General features: G+C 35.7%; 1 protein-coding gene across 19 annotated transcripts in view; it reads left to right on the plus strand.

The window, feature by feature from the left end:
• The window catches only part of CFAP299 (cilia and flagella associated protein 299), a 628121-nt gene that overhangs the window by 322743 nt on the left and 288555 nt on the right, over nucleotides 1-16823 (plus strand). For 11 of the 19 annotated variants that reach the window (XM_072810634.1, XM_072810641.1, XM_072810639.1 and 8 more), the window contains one exon: nucleotides 10527-10577. The exons of 7 other annotated variants lie outside the window; for them this stretch is intronic. In XM_072810634.1, the coding sequence (XP_072666735.1) occupies nucleotides 10527-10577 (51 nt within the window). Of the gene's footprint in view, nucleotides 1-4094; nucleotides 4328-10526; nucleotides 10578-16823 lie in introns of those variants that run through there. One more of the 19 variants, XM_072810646.1, reaches the window with a different exon arrangement.

Below are 16823 nucleotides of genomic sequence, written 5' to 3' on the forward strand. Positions count from 1 at the left end.
AATCCTGGCCATCTAATTGAAAGAGTGTTATTATTTTCACTGTTTAGTTTCCCAGTCTCCTAGAGGAAAGTACTTGCGAGGTGGGCACAGGCATCAAAGGGTGAAGAGACAGCTGACATTTTGAAAGCAAAGGAGACATTAGAAACTATTTCAAAGATAGTTACTCAATTATCCAGTGCTTTGTATAATACAAGAATAGGTACTAATGATGATATCAAGACTTTATCTGCCTATTGAATGGTTTTGATTTGCATTAAAATCATTCAAAGTTTATCACTTGAAATATTACACTCCAGTACTGAAAAAAATGTCATAGTCTATTTTTTCTCAGTAAATTAGACAGCAGTGTAGTGTTCTTTCCTTGGTGGACCTTGCATCAGAATGTGTAATGAAATTATTCACTGCCATCAAGCCATGGCCAGTTGCTCACGGGTTGGTAATGTCTGTATGTATATGTGGGCATGCATATCATGTTCACTAAGGAGAATTCAGTTTTAGATATGAGTGTGGTAGGCAGGCAACAAGCAGATTTTGTTTCAGATGCCCATTTGTTGGAGTTACTACATTTCAGGTATAAGATTTGCTTCAAATTGTGGCTGACCTGGTTATAGAGCTGGATGTTGGAGTCTCTCCTAGCTGATTGAAAAGACCAACAATAGCGATACCATTATTGGATTTATGATTTTGGAAACTTAATGTATCTGTTTACTTTTTTGTGCTTAAGAAAAATGAAACACACTTAATGATTCCTTAGGCACTCAGGATAAAGAGACACACACAAAAAAAGAAAGATAAAGTTCGATGGGAGGTATTTAGGTGGTGTTTATTGGAAAGTGTTCATGACTCATGAAACTTTTGTAAACTCTGCAATGTTCCAAAGTCCTGATAGTTTTAATAGGCTTTGTCAGCTCTAACCTAAGTAATAGGATAATGATTCTTGGTCTCCTTTTCTTAGCCTGTAGGTCACTCTGTGTTTTAGGTCTGATTAATCTGTAGTAAAATTTTCTGATATAAATGATTATCAGAGGATAAAATGTCAGAAGAAAATTAAGCGCACATATCTGGTCCACAGATACACCATCTATATTGCACTAATTTGTTGCTTATGCAATTGTATATTCATTATTCTAAGTTACTGTTTTTAAAGAATAAAAGATATTTCTGTTTATTTTAGCAAGACATATTCCAAGACTTCTGTTTCCTAGTTCTTTTAGTCAGACCCCAAAGATGGAATATTTTTGTAAAAGGCATTAAGGGTGAATTTTAGGTGATACCACCTAATTATCAATATTGACTTACTACTTTTATTTAAAAATAATGCCCCAGGAGTTTGTATTCTGTACAGAATATGTGAAAGACAGGGGTTTCAGTGAAAGTATTCATTAAAAGTGCTTTACTGGAATATGTTTTACTTGTTATTGATGACATATCAGTTGTGCATTTATTATTTCCAGTAACCTAACTTTTTGCTAAGCTCTCTCTCTAGCTTGATAGAAAGATTTTACTATGAAGTAAAGGTGACACTGGAAAATCCTCAGATAACCTGTCTTCCATTGGTGCCTTATATAATATCATTGAAATACTGATTTTAAGAACAAATATTCTAGAGCCATGGCAAGAAATACATGCTATGTATCTTAAATGTGAATCTATAAAAGCTGAAGAGGATACTGGGTAGACAATTGATATGATAAGTGGGTCCTGCAGCTGCGTTGGCTTCATAAATGCTTTACATGTGTTCTTCAAAAGCAAATAAAAGAGCAATCCCCTCATCTTCTAAGGGGATGGGGTATTTTTTTTTCCTTTTAATTGTAGTCCCTAATATGATCCTCATTTTGTTTTCTTAAAATGTTTGAAGCCGTGAGGAAACACTTCAGCTTGGAGACACAGCTGTTAGGTTGATCAGGAACAAAAGAAACCCAACAATATTCTCAAAGTGAAATTGAAATTGTAATTATGTGAATTTTAGCAACTGGAATTATAAATGTGGGGTCCCTCAAGGAAAGCTTGGAAAGTTGCCAACTAACTGCATTTTATGGCAACATTCACATATATCACAAAGAAATTTACATTTTGTTCCCCTCTTCCCTTTATTGGCATGTAAACCATCTTTGCACTGTCTACAACTAACCTCTTCTAGTTGAAGGTAGAAGTCAGGTGGTTGAGAGTTGCGTTAATGATTTCCTCTTAGCTGCTCATTATGAACAGCTGCACTAAATTGCACAGCATCCCTTTGAATAGGCATAGACCGGTGCTCAGCTCAGATGAAAAGAAAAGTGTAACTTTATCTTCTTGGCTTTTTCAATGTTTTCACTGAACATACATTTTTAAGAAAATTAATGCAGAACAGTTATTGTTGCAGTTTGATACTGTTCAAAATGGACTATTGTTGTTACGGGACTTTTGAGATATATTTCAAGTTACTTCCTGTATACTTTGGAAATTCTTAGCAACTTCTGACAAAACCTAGAGAAAATTGTGCTTTTCAAAGTTTCTAAAAAATTCTGTTTAGTCTTTTTTATGCCATCCCTTGAAATTATTATTAATCCTACTTTTTTGGGGTTGTTGATGATAGTCACTTGTGCTTGTCAAAGCCACGAAAATTATGTGTTCTTTTCCACATACATAGTCTTTCTTATTAGGATGGTGCTAGACCTTTGTGACTTCTCATTCGTTTTCCTTGTTTTATTCAATTCTTGTATCTGTCTAGCTATATATTTGTTCAATTTTTAAAAATATTTATTCATGAGAGAGAGAAAGAGAGAGAGAGAGAGAGAGAGAGAGGCAGAGACACAGGCAGAAAAAAAAAGCAGACTCCATGCAGGGAGCCTGATGTGGGACTTGATCCCAGGTCTCCAGGATCAGGCCCTGGGCCAAAGGCAGTGCTAAACCGCTGAGCCACCTGGGCTGCCCTATTAGTTCAATTTTTAAGCATTCCTTTTTAAAATTTTTTGAAATTATTAATTTAATTTTTGAAAATGTTACCTCTCCAAATGTACTTTTTTATTGCCTTAAATTTTAACTAATTATTTGTAATGTACCTTCAACTATAATATGTAGCTTCAGATTTTTTTAAGAAAAATTTTCCAAATAAAAAGAAAAATATTAGTTATCATTTGTATTTGGGGTCAGCATCTACTATTTAAACTAATGCTGAAAACCTATCTATCATCTCTAGTTATCTTGTTTATGCCTTGTGTATTCTAAATGCTTAAGAATGCCTTGGAAGGAAAGTGAATATTTGAAGTGTGAGCACTGGGGCTCCTGGGTGGTTCAGTCAGTTAAGCGACTGCCTTTGGCTCAGGTCATGATCCCAGGGGCCTGGGTTCGAGCCCTGCATCAGGCTCCCTGCTCCATGGGAGCCTGCTTCTTTCTTCCTCTGTCTGCTGCTCCTCCTGCTTGTGTGCTTGCTTTCTCTCTCTCTCTCTGTCAAATAAATAAATAAAATCTTTAAAATACATGAAGTGTGAGCATTATTTTGATACTATGAATTTTGAAGTGACAAATGATTTCAAATCTTTATCAGTATTTTAAAAATATTTTCTGAATATAATATACAATATTTTAAAAACAATTTTTAAAAATATACTACTTTGTATGTCTCAGAATCATGAGATATCTGGAGTTAGAATTGTTTGCTGTGGCTAAATCTATTGTTTCAACTAGGGGTGGTGGAAAGGGAGGAGGGCGGGGGGTGGGGGTGACTGGGTGGCGGGCACTGAGGGGGGCACTTGACGGGATGAGCACTGGGTGTTATTCTGTATGTTGGCAAATTGAACACCAATAAAAAATAAATTTATTATTTTTAAAATAATAATAAAAAATAAAATGTGACAGAAAAAAAATAAATCTATTGTTCCCTCCTAAGACTTCTATTTATTGGATTCCTTTTGTAGCATTTGACAGTTTGAGTCATTTATGCTTTTTGCCTCCTTTACACTTGTCCTCCCACCTGTAGCCCTGGTACTGGTTTTTCATAGCAGCATCTCATGTCACTGCTGGCCTCTTAATTATGCCTCAGTGTGTTATTCACATTTGTGTATGTTCCTTTCTCATTAAGCTTACCCTACCCTGAGTAATATTTCTCCCTCCAGGTTTTCACCTTACACTCAAGGCTCAGATCTCACTTCATCTCTGCTTTCTTCCCTGAACTCCAAAATTACATCATCAAGTGCTACTGGAAATCTCCACTGAGTTGTTCTTCAGGTACTTTAAACTCAACTTGTCCAAAACAGAATTTATCATTTTTCATTTTTCCCTGTTCCAACTTGATCCCAGTTCCATATTTGCATGCTGCCATTTGAAAAAGCTAGGAACATGGACAGAATCCTATAGACACACTCTTCCTTCTCACTTTATACCTGAGACATTAAAGCTTATCAGATTTAGCTTTCCAGTACCTACAGCAGGTAGTTTCATTCAGCATCCATTCTAGCACACTTTGGTCTTGACTTCTTAGAGTCTAAAGCTGGAAAATAACAAAACTATACATTTCCAGACTCTCTTGCAAGTAGGTTTCTACGTGTGACACAGACCCACCAAATAGAGAAGAGAACAAAAAACAGCAGTAATCACATTTAGCAAGCATGCTGTCAAACCTTGATGGTACCATCTGATATTTCTGGACAGCTGAAGTAGAGTCCCTTACATCAGAAGTGCCCAGGGATGAAGAATGACTGAAAATTTCTCCTGACTGAATTGCCTGTAATTTCCAAAGTCCAGTATTCAAGGCTCTCCATGATCATCCCATCTGACTTCACACTTTTTTTTCCATCCTTATCCTACTGTGTGCTACATACAAACAGAACTGCTTTTGTTATTCATACCTGAACCATAATTTTTTGTGTGTGATTGCACCTTTACTCTGCATTTTCTTCCTTATAGGGTCCTCACCCCTGCAAATGTAATCTTAGGGTTCCTGGATATTCACTTTCTATTACTCCTCTTATCATTTTCTACATTGGAATCCATTTGTTTATATGGTGATGTTTTCTGTTCTATTTTATATCTTAAGATACAGTTTATATTTCTCTGTATCCCCACAGCTTTTAGCAGGAGTCTTTTTCAACCTTGACTATTTAAATGCTTTGAAGAAATGAATACTTTTGTGCAAGGATCACTGAGATATGAACATATTGTGGTAGCATTTTATATTTTGGTAAAATACATATAACTTAAAATTTGCTATTTTAACTATTTTTAAGGGTACAGTTTAATGGCATTAAATACTTTCATATGGTTGTGCAGCTTTCACCACCACCCATCTTGGACTTTTTAATCTTCTGGAACTAAAACTTTCTACCCATTAAACAAAACTTTCCCTTTCACAACAACTAGCCCCAGCCCCTGCAAAATACCATTCTACTTTTTATCTCTATGAAATTCACTACTGTAGGTACCTCATATACCTCATATAGGTACCTCATATTGTCCTTTTGTGACTGACTTAGCTCACTTAGCATAATGTTCTCCATATTCATTCAGGTTGTTACATGGGTCAGAACTTCATACTTTTTAAGGCGGAATAATGTTCCATTGAATGTATATGTCACATTTGGTTTATCCATTTATCTGTCAAGGGACACTGGGCTTTCTTCCACCTTTTGGCTATTGTGAATTTGCGACTCTGAGCATAAGTATACACATACCTGTTGAAGTTCCTGCCCTCAGTTATTTTGGGTATATACCCCAAAAGTAGAATTGCTGGATCATAATGATAATTCTGTGTTTAACTTTTTGAAGAACTGTTATACTATTTTCCACAGTATAGACTGAACTATTTTAAGTTCCCACAAGCAGTTCACTAATTTTATCATATCCTTGCCGACATGTATTTTCTGTTTGTTTCTTTTTGATAGTAGCTATTCTCATGAATGTAAAGTGATATCTCCCTGTGGTTTTGATTAAGGATATAGAACATCTTTTCATGTGCTCTTGGCCGTTTGCGTGTCTTCTTTGGAGAAATGTTTATTCAAGTCTCTTGACTTATTTGTTAATAAGGTTGCTCCTTTGTTGTTGAGCTGTATATGTTCTTTGTATATTCTGGATATTAATCCATTATCAGACATATGATTTGAAAATATTTTCTTCCATTCTGTGGGCTGCCTTTTTCTCTGTCAGTGATGTTGTTTGATGTGCAAAAGTTGGTTAATTTTGGTAAAATCCACTTTATCTATATTTCTATTGTTGCCTGTGCTTTTGGTGTTATAGCTAAGAAATCACTGCCAAATTCTGTATCAGGAAGCTTTTCCTCTTTTGTTTCTTTTAAGAGTTTCCCCTGTTGTTTCTTTTCTAAGAGATCTTATGTTTAGGTTTTTGATACATGTTGAGTTCATTTTGTATATGATGTAAGGTAAGGATCTAACTTTATTTTTTTGCGTGTGGCAATCCAGTTTTCTCAACACCATCTGTTGAAAAGACTACCCTTTCCCCACTGAACAGTCTTGGCTCTGTTGTTGAAAATCATATAACCAAGCATGTGAGGGTTTATTTCTGGGCTCTGTATTCATTCCATTGGTCTAAATGTCTCCCTTTATGCTGGTACCACATTGTTTGGTTACTTTGTAGTAAGTTTTGAAATCAGGAAATGTGAGACCTCCAACTTTGTTCTTTTTCAAGTCTGTCCTGCTATTCTGGAACCCTTGAGATTCCATATAAATTTTAGTTTCAACCACATTTTTTGTCCTCTTCTTGCTCAGCCACACAAATGGCCATAAGAATAAAAGCAATTAGCATTTCATCATTTTTTTTTTTAGTGCAGGAGAATATTGTGTATGTTTTATGTTAATAATATCTGAACCATTATAATACAAAGACAGATAATAATGTATCATGCAAACAACCATTAATAGCATTTGCGAAATTGAGAGACTCTGGTTCTAGCCTCAAACTGGCTATGTGGTCAGCAACAAGGTATTTAATACTTCTGGGCCTCAGTTTCCCCATTTGAAATGGATTATCTCTAAGATGTGTTCTGACTCTAAGAACTTTATGGAGAATATAATCTTTGGGAGCTCGTTTTAAAAATATTTTATTTATTTATTCATGAGAGAGAGAGGGAGAGGAAGAGACACAGGCAGAGGGAGAAGCAGGCTCCATGCAGGGAACCCGACGTGGGACTCGATCCCAGGTCTCCAGGATCATGCCCTGGGCTGAAGTTGGCACTAAACCGCTGAGCCACCAGGGCTGCCCTGGGAGCTCTTCATGATAGTGTTTTAGTTCCTTTTCCCTCCCTATACCTAGCTATTGTTGTGGTTAGGAAGAATAGCCCTTCTCTCTACTGAATGTGTATTATATGTATTCCTTCCTGTGACAGAGGGGAATCTCTCTTGTGAATTCTGTACATGCATATGTTTGTTAACGTTTCATCAACCAGGAGATTGGTGAAGTGGAAGTTTAACAAAGATGAAAGACAAGTTGTACCCAGGTGTGCAGGGAGAAGGAGTCAGGTCAACAAGAGCCGTCACAAGGAGTTAACACCACAGGCAAAAAGTATGAGAGGCCAGTGAAGGAAAGGGAGTGGGAAGCCTGAAGTGGAAAGTTTGAGACTAGAATGCTGGGAAATTGGGCAGCAGAGGACATTTCTGCTCAAATGTCTGAACTAGAATGAGAGCTGCCAACTCCTTCAGAAGTTGTCCAGAGACCTAGAGATACAGAGGTAGAGAAAAAGAGAGGGATATTCCTGAGGTGTTGAAATGGAAGAAGGAAACAAAAATAGAATGAAATTAGAAAGAGAATGTAATGTAATATAGCATAGGATTAGTCAAAAGTAGTTTAACAGATAGTAAAATGTGTAAGATTCATTATGTGATTCTGACCAGTAACTACCAAATACTCAGTTAATATTCAGTAAAGCTCATGAATACTTTGTGTGAGAAACATTTGGTGCTAGAAAATGTCAAAGAGCTAATTTTCATGCCTGCATCCTTGTAGCCCAAGGCAGCGGCAGCCCTTGAGAATTCAAGAACCTGGAGAACATTAGCATATCAGGAATTTCCAGAGCTTTGGGGAAGGTCGTGGAAATTTACATCAGAAACTGGTGGACAATAGGGATACAAGGGGACATATAAATACACATACAAAAGTAGCAATTAGCTTATTGAGTGGGCTTCAAATCTTTAATGTGCATTTATTGTTATCAAAAAAGTCTTACCTTTCATTTGTAGTATGGAGCTATGATCTTTTTTGTTGTCTATTTCATATTCTTTGAACCTGTCCTTCCTTGAATCTGGTTCCTCATGTTGAGAGAATAAAAGGAGGAGCTGGAGACAGAGAGGAGAAGGGTCTTATGTGATTGATACTTGTATTCAGCATCAACGTCAACTAATTATTTTGGTTATGAATGGTGTCAAAAAATTATCTCCCTCACAGATTATACCAGTGAGCTCTTTGGAGGACCTCCCCCTATTCACCCCAACCATGGGAATACCCTTTATACAAGGTCCTGATACAAGTGATGCTTTCTGGCTAATCTCTTTGCTACTTCAGTTCAATTTCTTTAACTATACACTCTACTAGACTATATATATATATATATATATATATATATATATATATATATATATATCTATATATCTCAGCTTTTCATTTATAAACTTGGAATTGTACTCTCCACTTAGACATAAAAACTAAAGATGTATGAAGTGTTTAGAACAATGCCTGGCACATACTACTTAATATTATCTATTATTGTTGGGGCTGAGTTCCCCTTCTCCCAGTAAGCAGTCTGCTTATCTAAGCAAGAGGAAAGGTCAGTCCTCAAACCTTCCACCTGAAAACTTGACCCACCAGAACTCCTCATAACTTTTCAGCCTTCTCTTGGCCTAGGGTGGAGGACAGTTTGGTAGAGGGAGGAATCTGTCCAGCTACCCAGTAAATCCTATTGTCTAGCCTCCCTCTTTAGAATGTAGGAACACTTGTCAAGTATTATCTTCACTGTCAACTCTTTAATCAAATTCTGAGACACAGACATAAATTTTTATTTAATATTCTATTTAGCAAAATTTCCTGAACAGAGATTATAGAACACAGAGGAAGCCATATTAATCCTTCAGTGGCAACTACTATCCAACAAGCTGGTCCCTTGGTTCTATCACAAGCAGCAGGTTGATTTTTGAAGGTTTTATTTTTCATTTTAAAGATATGAATCTCATTATTGTGCTTAGAAAATGCTTTTTAAAAATATTCAGCTCCATGAATTTGATTTGTTTGGGGACATTGTTGGAAAGTAGGGAGGAAAGGAAATGGAGCTTATTTTCCTAGACATTTACCCCACATTCTCAGTCACTGATGAAATTTTTAAAAGATACTCAAATCATGGGATGCCCGGGTGGCTTGGTGGTTGAGTGCCTGCCTTCAGCTCAGGGCATGATCCCAGGATCCGGGATCGAGTTCCACATTGGGCTCCTTGCAACAAGCCTGCTTCTCCCTCTGCCTGTATCTCTGCCTCTCTCTCTCTCTCTCTCTCTCTCTCTCTCATTAATAAATGAAATCTTAAAAAAAAGAAGATATTCAAATCATTTCAAAATGAGTTTTAAATATGTAAGTATGAAAGTTTGAGAAACACATGGATCCAGTTTTCATTTAAAACACACCAATTTAAAAGTGGAAGCAAGTTGTCTTGCTTGCCTTGAAAAAGGTAATTTTCAAATTGTTTGTATCCTTTGTTTACTCCAAATATATGAAGGATAGTTAGGGATATTAAATATATCTCGTATCGGATTTTAGTCTATCCAACTTCCTCATTTTCTTCTTGCTTAATTGCAGAGAAAATTAGGGGAAATGAGCATTATCACTTTTCAGGTCCAATAATCCTTAAGCTCCTTAAAACACTCAATTTTTCTGGCTATACTTTTACTTTATTTTACTTTGATTTGTGAGCTTACAGAGTGAATATGTTGACTTGCCCTTGAAAATGTATTGGTTCTGATTCCCTCTTCCTAACATCTTTTTGTGTCTTTGGTGACTGAAATATATAGAGTTGTAAATGACTGACTTCAGGGTGGGATGATCTTTGGAGAACTGGACAGAGAACCCAACTTGATAGATCTAGTCCCTTGTTTTAAGATTTGGGTTCCTGATAAAAGGAAATATGCATTTTACTCAATAGTATTAATCATAAGCTCATCAAAATGTGGAACTAATTCAATCTTTTGTCAATAAAATATCTAATATGAGCTGTGAACATTGGAATGATTCATTGCAATTTCTTATCTTATAGATAATAAAAGTTTAAGGTCATTTAATTGCTTTCAGAATACATATTTTCTCTCTTATTTCTGGCTTCTATGTGTTTAAAACCAAGGATTAATTCGAAGAAATGCAAACTATTGCCCAAGGCCTTTCAGTTCTCTTTCAGTTTGAATTGTTTAATTGAGATGATCCTTCATGATAATGATAGCTAATACTTAATTGAGCATTTCTTGTGAGCCAGACATGTGCTTAGAGCTTTTTGCCCATTTTATCTATGAGATCTTTCCTCCCAACAACCCTGTGGTTTAGCTAATCTTACCATTCCCATTTTACAGATGATAAAAACCAAGGCACGGACCTGGAGTACCATGCCCCAAATCAAACTGGTAGGTAGTAACAGAGCTGGTCAGTCGCACTGCAAAGTCCATGTTTCCACTCCCAAAATTTGGCTGACCTCTTTCACATTGAAAGATCTGAAATACTACTAACATTCTGTATTCTTACAAGTCATACAATTTTAATGACTAGGAGAGAAGTAGTATGTTCTATTGAACAGGGCTTGATATTTGTCGTGTTTTATCTTGATAGTTTGTCATAGAGTTACAGTGAGATATTTGGCAGATTCTAATTATCCTCTACAAAAAATTTAATAAGAAGAACAGTAGCTAAAATTTATTGAGCCCTTACCAAATGCTAAACACTGTGTATTCTATATTTGGAGCACATTTATTCTTGTAACCACCTTAGTATTACCTCCATCACATGGATGAGGGAACTGAGAGTTAGAAGCTTAAGTCCATTTCTCAAAGGTCACATTTTCACTGCTTTTTGGCAAGATCTTCCCCATCCTTTATTTAAGACCTTAAAGCAGCATTTTATGCCTACCATCTAGATTTCTTTTCTTTCTTTTTTTTCTTTTTTTTTTTAGATTTCATTTTTAAAGTTTCTCCCTATCAGTTCTGGCTTATTGGCATCCCTCTAATCTTATTTTTGTCACCCCACGCCATTCTCTTAGCTCTTGAAGCCTGCCATCAAAAATGACTCTGTCATCATCCCAGTTGTTGATAAGAATGTTGAACAGATTGGTACCAAACACAGAGCCCTGAAGTCCTCCGCTGGAGAGCCCTCACTATGTTGTTCATCCTTCAGCATCCCGAGGGCTACTAATTTAGAGGGTGTGAATTACCTCTCATTCAGCCCACTTGTCTTCATCATTACATAGATTTTGTCAAATTCTTTCTCCTCCAGTATAACACCTATCTCAAAGATAATATCAGAGCAAATTTGCTGTTCTATAGGCTGATAATGGTGATGGTGGTGAGAAGAATGCAATGTAAATGTGAATCCTCTATAAACTATTATTTACAAATTCACAGAGGTGGAAAATATCTCAGAGAGTGTCTCAATACATTTACCTCCATACTGACAAATTAATATTTATATCATTCAATTCTTTAATCTCTATAGGTCTTCATGCTTCTGAGTAAGTGCCTAGTACCTAGATTTCCATAAAAGCAGAAGTCCTACACGCTTTCCCCTTGGTTTTTCAAACTATTATTTTCTGATTCTGCCTTATCCAGAGATGTTTAATAGGGGAAACTGATATTGATTTTATAACATAAAACTTGCAAGTATACCTAAAAGTCTCTACCTTCTTTCCAGTTATCTAATACGTTTATCAACATTAAATTTAATGAAAGATCGCCTGAATAGGTTTGTATTTTTAGCTTAACTTTTAAAGTTAATGAGTTCCATGTGCTTACTGCTTACCTGCTTAAAATGAGTATTTTAGATTTTTTTTTAATTTTAGTTTTTGGAAAATTGGAATAGCACAAAATGTGTGAGATATTGAGTTTATGTACTATTTATACAGTGCCTTATCCATAGCTGATGCTCAGTAATCATTTGTTTAAAGAACTTTTGTGTTATCATGGAAATCTAGTGCATTTCCTTTTTTGAATTCTCAAACTTTCTTCTTTAAGTGTCAAGAAGTGTCTAGTATCTTAATATTTGGCAGGTAAGTCCATCTTTTTTAACATAGAATTTCATAAGTCTATTTATTTTTAAATTTCATTCTCTAAACTGGAGTCCCAGTTGATTCCAGTATAGTCCTGTATGGGAGCTAGATAACATCCTTGTTAATTGTTGTTGTCCATTCTGAATCTTTGCCAAAATGATTATACCTTTTCTGTTCTACAACTGATTAATCAGAATGTGAGTTTCTAGGCATACATGACTATTGTTCATTGTTGGAAGGCATCGAAGACTTTTTTTGTTTGTCTTATTTCTGTCATTTATGTGGAGATATCTTGTTTAAAGCTTTCTGACTATTATATGCTAGTTTAGTTCTTTAGAATCAGGAAGTCATTAATATTATCGAAATAGACCCCTTCTGTTGAAATGAATTCCATTTTTCTTATTTTTTACCCAGTGGATAAGGTTTAGCGAATATTTACCAGAACTGCTAGTCTTTTGCATCATTAAAAGCTCTTATTACAACCACTTTCATGCTTTTCTTTTTCTTAGTAAATAGATAAGCACCTTTCTATAAATTCTGTTATGTCAATTTATGCAGTCATAAAACTCTGTTTCTCTTCTATTGAAGCTGACTTTGACTGCTGTTGAAGCCTTTTAGACATATGTGTATATTTGTCCCAATTTAAAGTCTAGAAGTTTTTTTGAAAAATAAATAGAAATGGTAAAATACTGAAGTTCACATAAATGCACAATGATACTGCTTTGTATTATTTGTACATTTATTTTTTAATTTAAAATATATTATAAAATTATTTAAAATGTGGGTCTGAATGTTGCTTTATTAAGGTAACAAACAGGAAACTTATTCACCCGACCAAAATTAAACATTCTATAATGCTTATTGTCCTTTAAGATTTTTCAGATAAAAGAGACTTCTGGGCTGGCCCCACACATTCACCTAACATTTCTCTGGAGTTTTCATCACTTGTTCTAAGAAGCTCTTGTTCAGCAAATGAGTTTTCAGACTCTTATTAAATTTAGGTTACTAGTTTCTTAGATTTGATTTGAGATCTCTGAGGGGAAAAAAAATGCAGAGCTTCACCATTAGCTACCCAATGCATAACGTCTGCTTCCAAAACAATGAACTGGAAATGTGACCCCATGCTTGGGAATTGAAATCTTGCCAATTGCACTGAAGTGTTACATTCATTATGTCATACCACACACATCTGATAAGGGAAGACATAATGCTGTTGGATAGGTTCTTGTATACAAGAACTCCATAGGTCAAGTAAAGAGCTGTTTTTCATTTAATAACTGAACTATGCAGGTGCTAATTTGGACCATATGTAGGACAATGCAGAAATATGTTACTCCACGGTGGAATGGTAGCATTTGTGTGAGTTGATATTGAGGGGAATTTTTTGATTAATTAAGGTGCCTATGCTCTGCTTAATTTAAACCATGGAAGTTAATTGACATGACTTTATAAAAAATAAAGCTTGTAGGAAACTGTCATAATGCTGAAATTTTTCCTGTTCCTTTTCTTCACACACCCTGACTTTTTGAAGGTCCCTGTGGACCAGTTCATCTGAGAGAAACATATTGGACACTGGGAAAGGCCAAATTAAAACTGAGGCAGCAATTAATTCCCTCATTAAATATACCTGCCATGGGATCTACATAGTGTGTCTGGCACAAGTAGTACCGGGTGATTCCGGTTCTTAATATTTTTCATCTTCTTGTGGGAACTAAGTAAGGAAAAAAGACCCCAGAGGTAACATGCTAAGAACCATTCTCACAATTTAATTGCAAATTTGCACTAGCCAACCAAATATAGTATAGGTGTTGAGGATTAAATAAATCCATGAGAACTTTGATGAAAATTTTGTTTGAATGCTAAGAGAACCTTTTAGACTCTAGCCAAATCCACATTTTGCAACCTTCTGCAGGCTAGTTATTCATATGCTTCCCTAGCTTTTCGTACTTCCCTTTTGCTCCTTTTTGAGACTGTTATAAAAATTACTTTATTTGTGTTGCAAATATTATTCTCATCCTTTAAAAATTATTAGGGCTAAGTAATTCTGTAGTTCATTATAATCATATAAATGTATGTGAGGAAAATTTTTGTCACCCTACTGGGTTCAGAAATGCTGCCCCAGTTCACTATTTTATGTGTTTTATTGCTGGTGAACAACTGTGGGGTTCGTGGGTAGTGGCAGCCCATGAATGCAATCCTTAATTATGAGGACAAGAAAGTTTCCAGAAAATATAATTATTGATCATTTTTGTGTCACACACTTAACCAGAATATGGCCTTTCCTAAACCTACATTTCTGCTGAGATGTAAAGCATCTACCTGCACAATGAAAATATGGACAGATTTTTCTCGAAAGATGCATGCAAAACTGATCTCCACCCTCTAACTAAGCTGATTTGGAGACCATGTGCATGGTGTAACACTTCTTTGCCTTCCTTTACACTTCCACCTGAAACCACCTGAATGATGCACCTTATACACCTAGTCCTATGTACTTATGGCTTTCTTTTTTTTAATATTTTATTTATTCATGAGACAGGGAGAGAGGCAGAGACACAGACAGAGGGATAGGTAGGCTCCCTGCGGGGAGCCTGATGTGGGACTTGATCCCACCACCCAGGATCACGACCTGAGCCGAAGGTAGATGGTCAACCACTGAGCCACCCAGGCATCCCTACCTATGGCTTTCTAATTGGACTTATCCCTACTCAAGTACCCATATAGCTCAGTCTCATAAATCTCTATGAAACATATTTTTAAAAAGTTGCCTTTGCCTTAGAAAATATTCCTGCCTCTATAATAAAATCTGAAGCCCCAGCTGGACAATCAGACCATTCTACCAGTGGCCCAGGATACACTCAGCTTTCTCTCCTGCTACATTTCTTACTATGTCTCCCCTCGAGCAAGTCCATCCATCACTAGACTTCTGATACTATTATGTTACCTCTCTTCTAACCCGTACTTGCCCAATTCCATTTCCCTGGAATGTGCTCCCCACCTACCTATTTATTAAAACCCCATATTCCACATTCCCGTCTCAAACTCGAGCTCCATTACTCATGATCTCCTCAGCCTCAGGACTCTTGAAATTGGTTATTACATGATCAGAATTTTCATACTTAAACAGAGTTTGGTGGTGAAAAATCTGTCTTACTATCCTGATTTTATAAGTAAGAAAACTAAGACCTGTGAAAGATAAAATTACTAGTTTGCTATTGGAGAAATCTTTAAAGATACACATGGGGGTGATTTATCCTGAGATTAAAGCATCACTATTGTAATTTCTTTGATCAGAGTTTGGATCTTTCACCCATCACTTAGCAAGTATGTAATAGGTACTTTGCAACTAATTTGACGATGACATCCTGATCAGATATACATGATAGGATATGAAGACCATTTTTAGTCATCTAAAGGCTATCCAAAATGTAGAATATTAGCTTCTGTAATTAGAAGGTTTGTAACAAAAATAATTTGTTGGTGGCCCCTGTGACTCAGTGGTTTGGTGCTGCCTTCAGCCCAGAGCGTGATCCTGAAGACCCTGGATCCAGTCCCATGTCAGGCTCCCTGCATGGAGCCTGCTTCTGCCTGTGTCTCTGCCTTTCTCTCTCTCTCTCTCTCTCTCTCTCTCTGCCTCTCTTGAATAAATAAATAAAATCTTTTAAAAAACAAACAAAAAAACCAAAAAATAATAATTTGTCAAATTCATTTGTTCAATTTAGTAGATTATTTCCCTCATAGCTGTCCTAAATGGCTAAATTTAGTTATAGAAGAAATCATTCCTGGTTTTTCTGACTAAACACAAAAATTATTAAAAGCTCTTATTTGTAAAACCTTCTATTTATTATGGATAATAAATAATATAATTTGCCTTAATAACTGTGGTGTTTTACCTCACCGCTTAATATTGTAAATACAATAGTTGAGTTCTGAAAGTCACACATGGAGTACATTCTTTGGACTTTTCTTTGTTTGATCACTGAACAACACACAAAGCTTTGTATTTTTTCACCTGAGCAAATAGTACCCTGCATTTCACTCTTTGAGGTCAATACATATGTCTCACAAGACAGGCGTTCTTCAGCTCTTTGCCTGTGAAAAAGCAAAAATGTCAGCATTCATCCTACCTGACTGAGAGTGGAGGAGTCTGTATTTTTTATTTTTATTTTGCAAAACCAGTTGCTGGAAAAGAAAAACAGTTGCTGGTAACCAGTAGTTTATATATTGTAACATTTTCTTAGTAGAAAAGAACAATATATATTGATATGTTGCTCTAGACTTTGATAATCAACATAGCTTCAAAGCAGATGACTTGCCAAATACTCAGAATATTTAAATTTCATCATAATATGTAATAACAGGTATGCAGAAGACTTGCCAATATCCACCCAGTGATTGTGAATTCAATTATTACTTGCCAGACAAAATGGTATATAATGGTATTTAATTTATCTTGAATTCTAGCTTGGCAATAACACTTTCAAAAGTTTCAGCTTTCAATATGAAGCATTGTCTTTATTATTTATATGCATCAATTGGAGATGGAAAGCATATTTACTCTTTTTAAGATATTTCAGATTTTTTGCAACATGTATTTAGATGAAATTGTTTTCAT

This window comes from Canis lupus, chromosome 33 (genome assembly GCF_048164855.1).
Source record: "Canis lupus baileyi chromosome 33, mCanLup2.hap1, whole genome shotgun sequence".
In the NCBI taxonomy this organism is placed as follows: domain Eukaryota; kingdom Metazoa; phylum Chordata; class Mammalia; order Carnivora; family Canidae; genus Canis; species Canis lupus.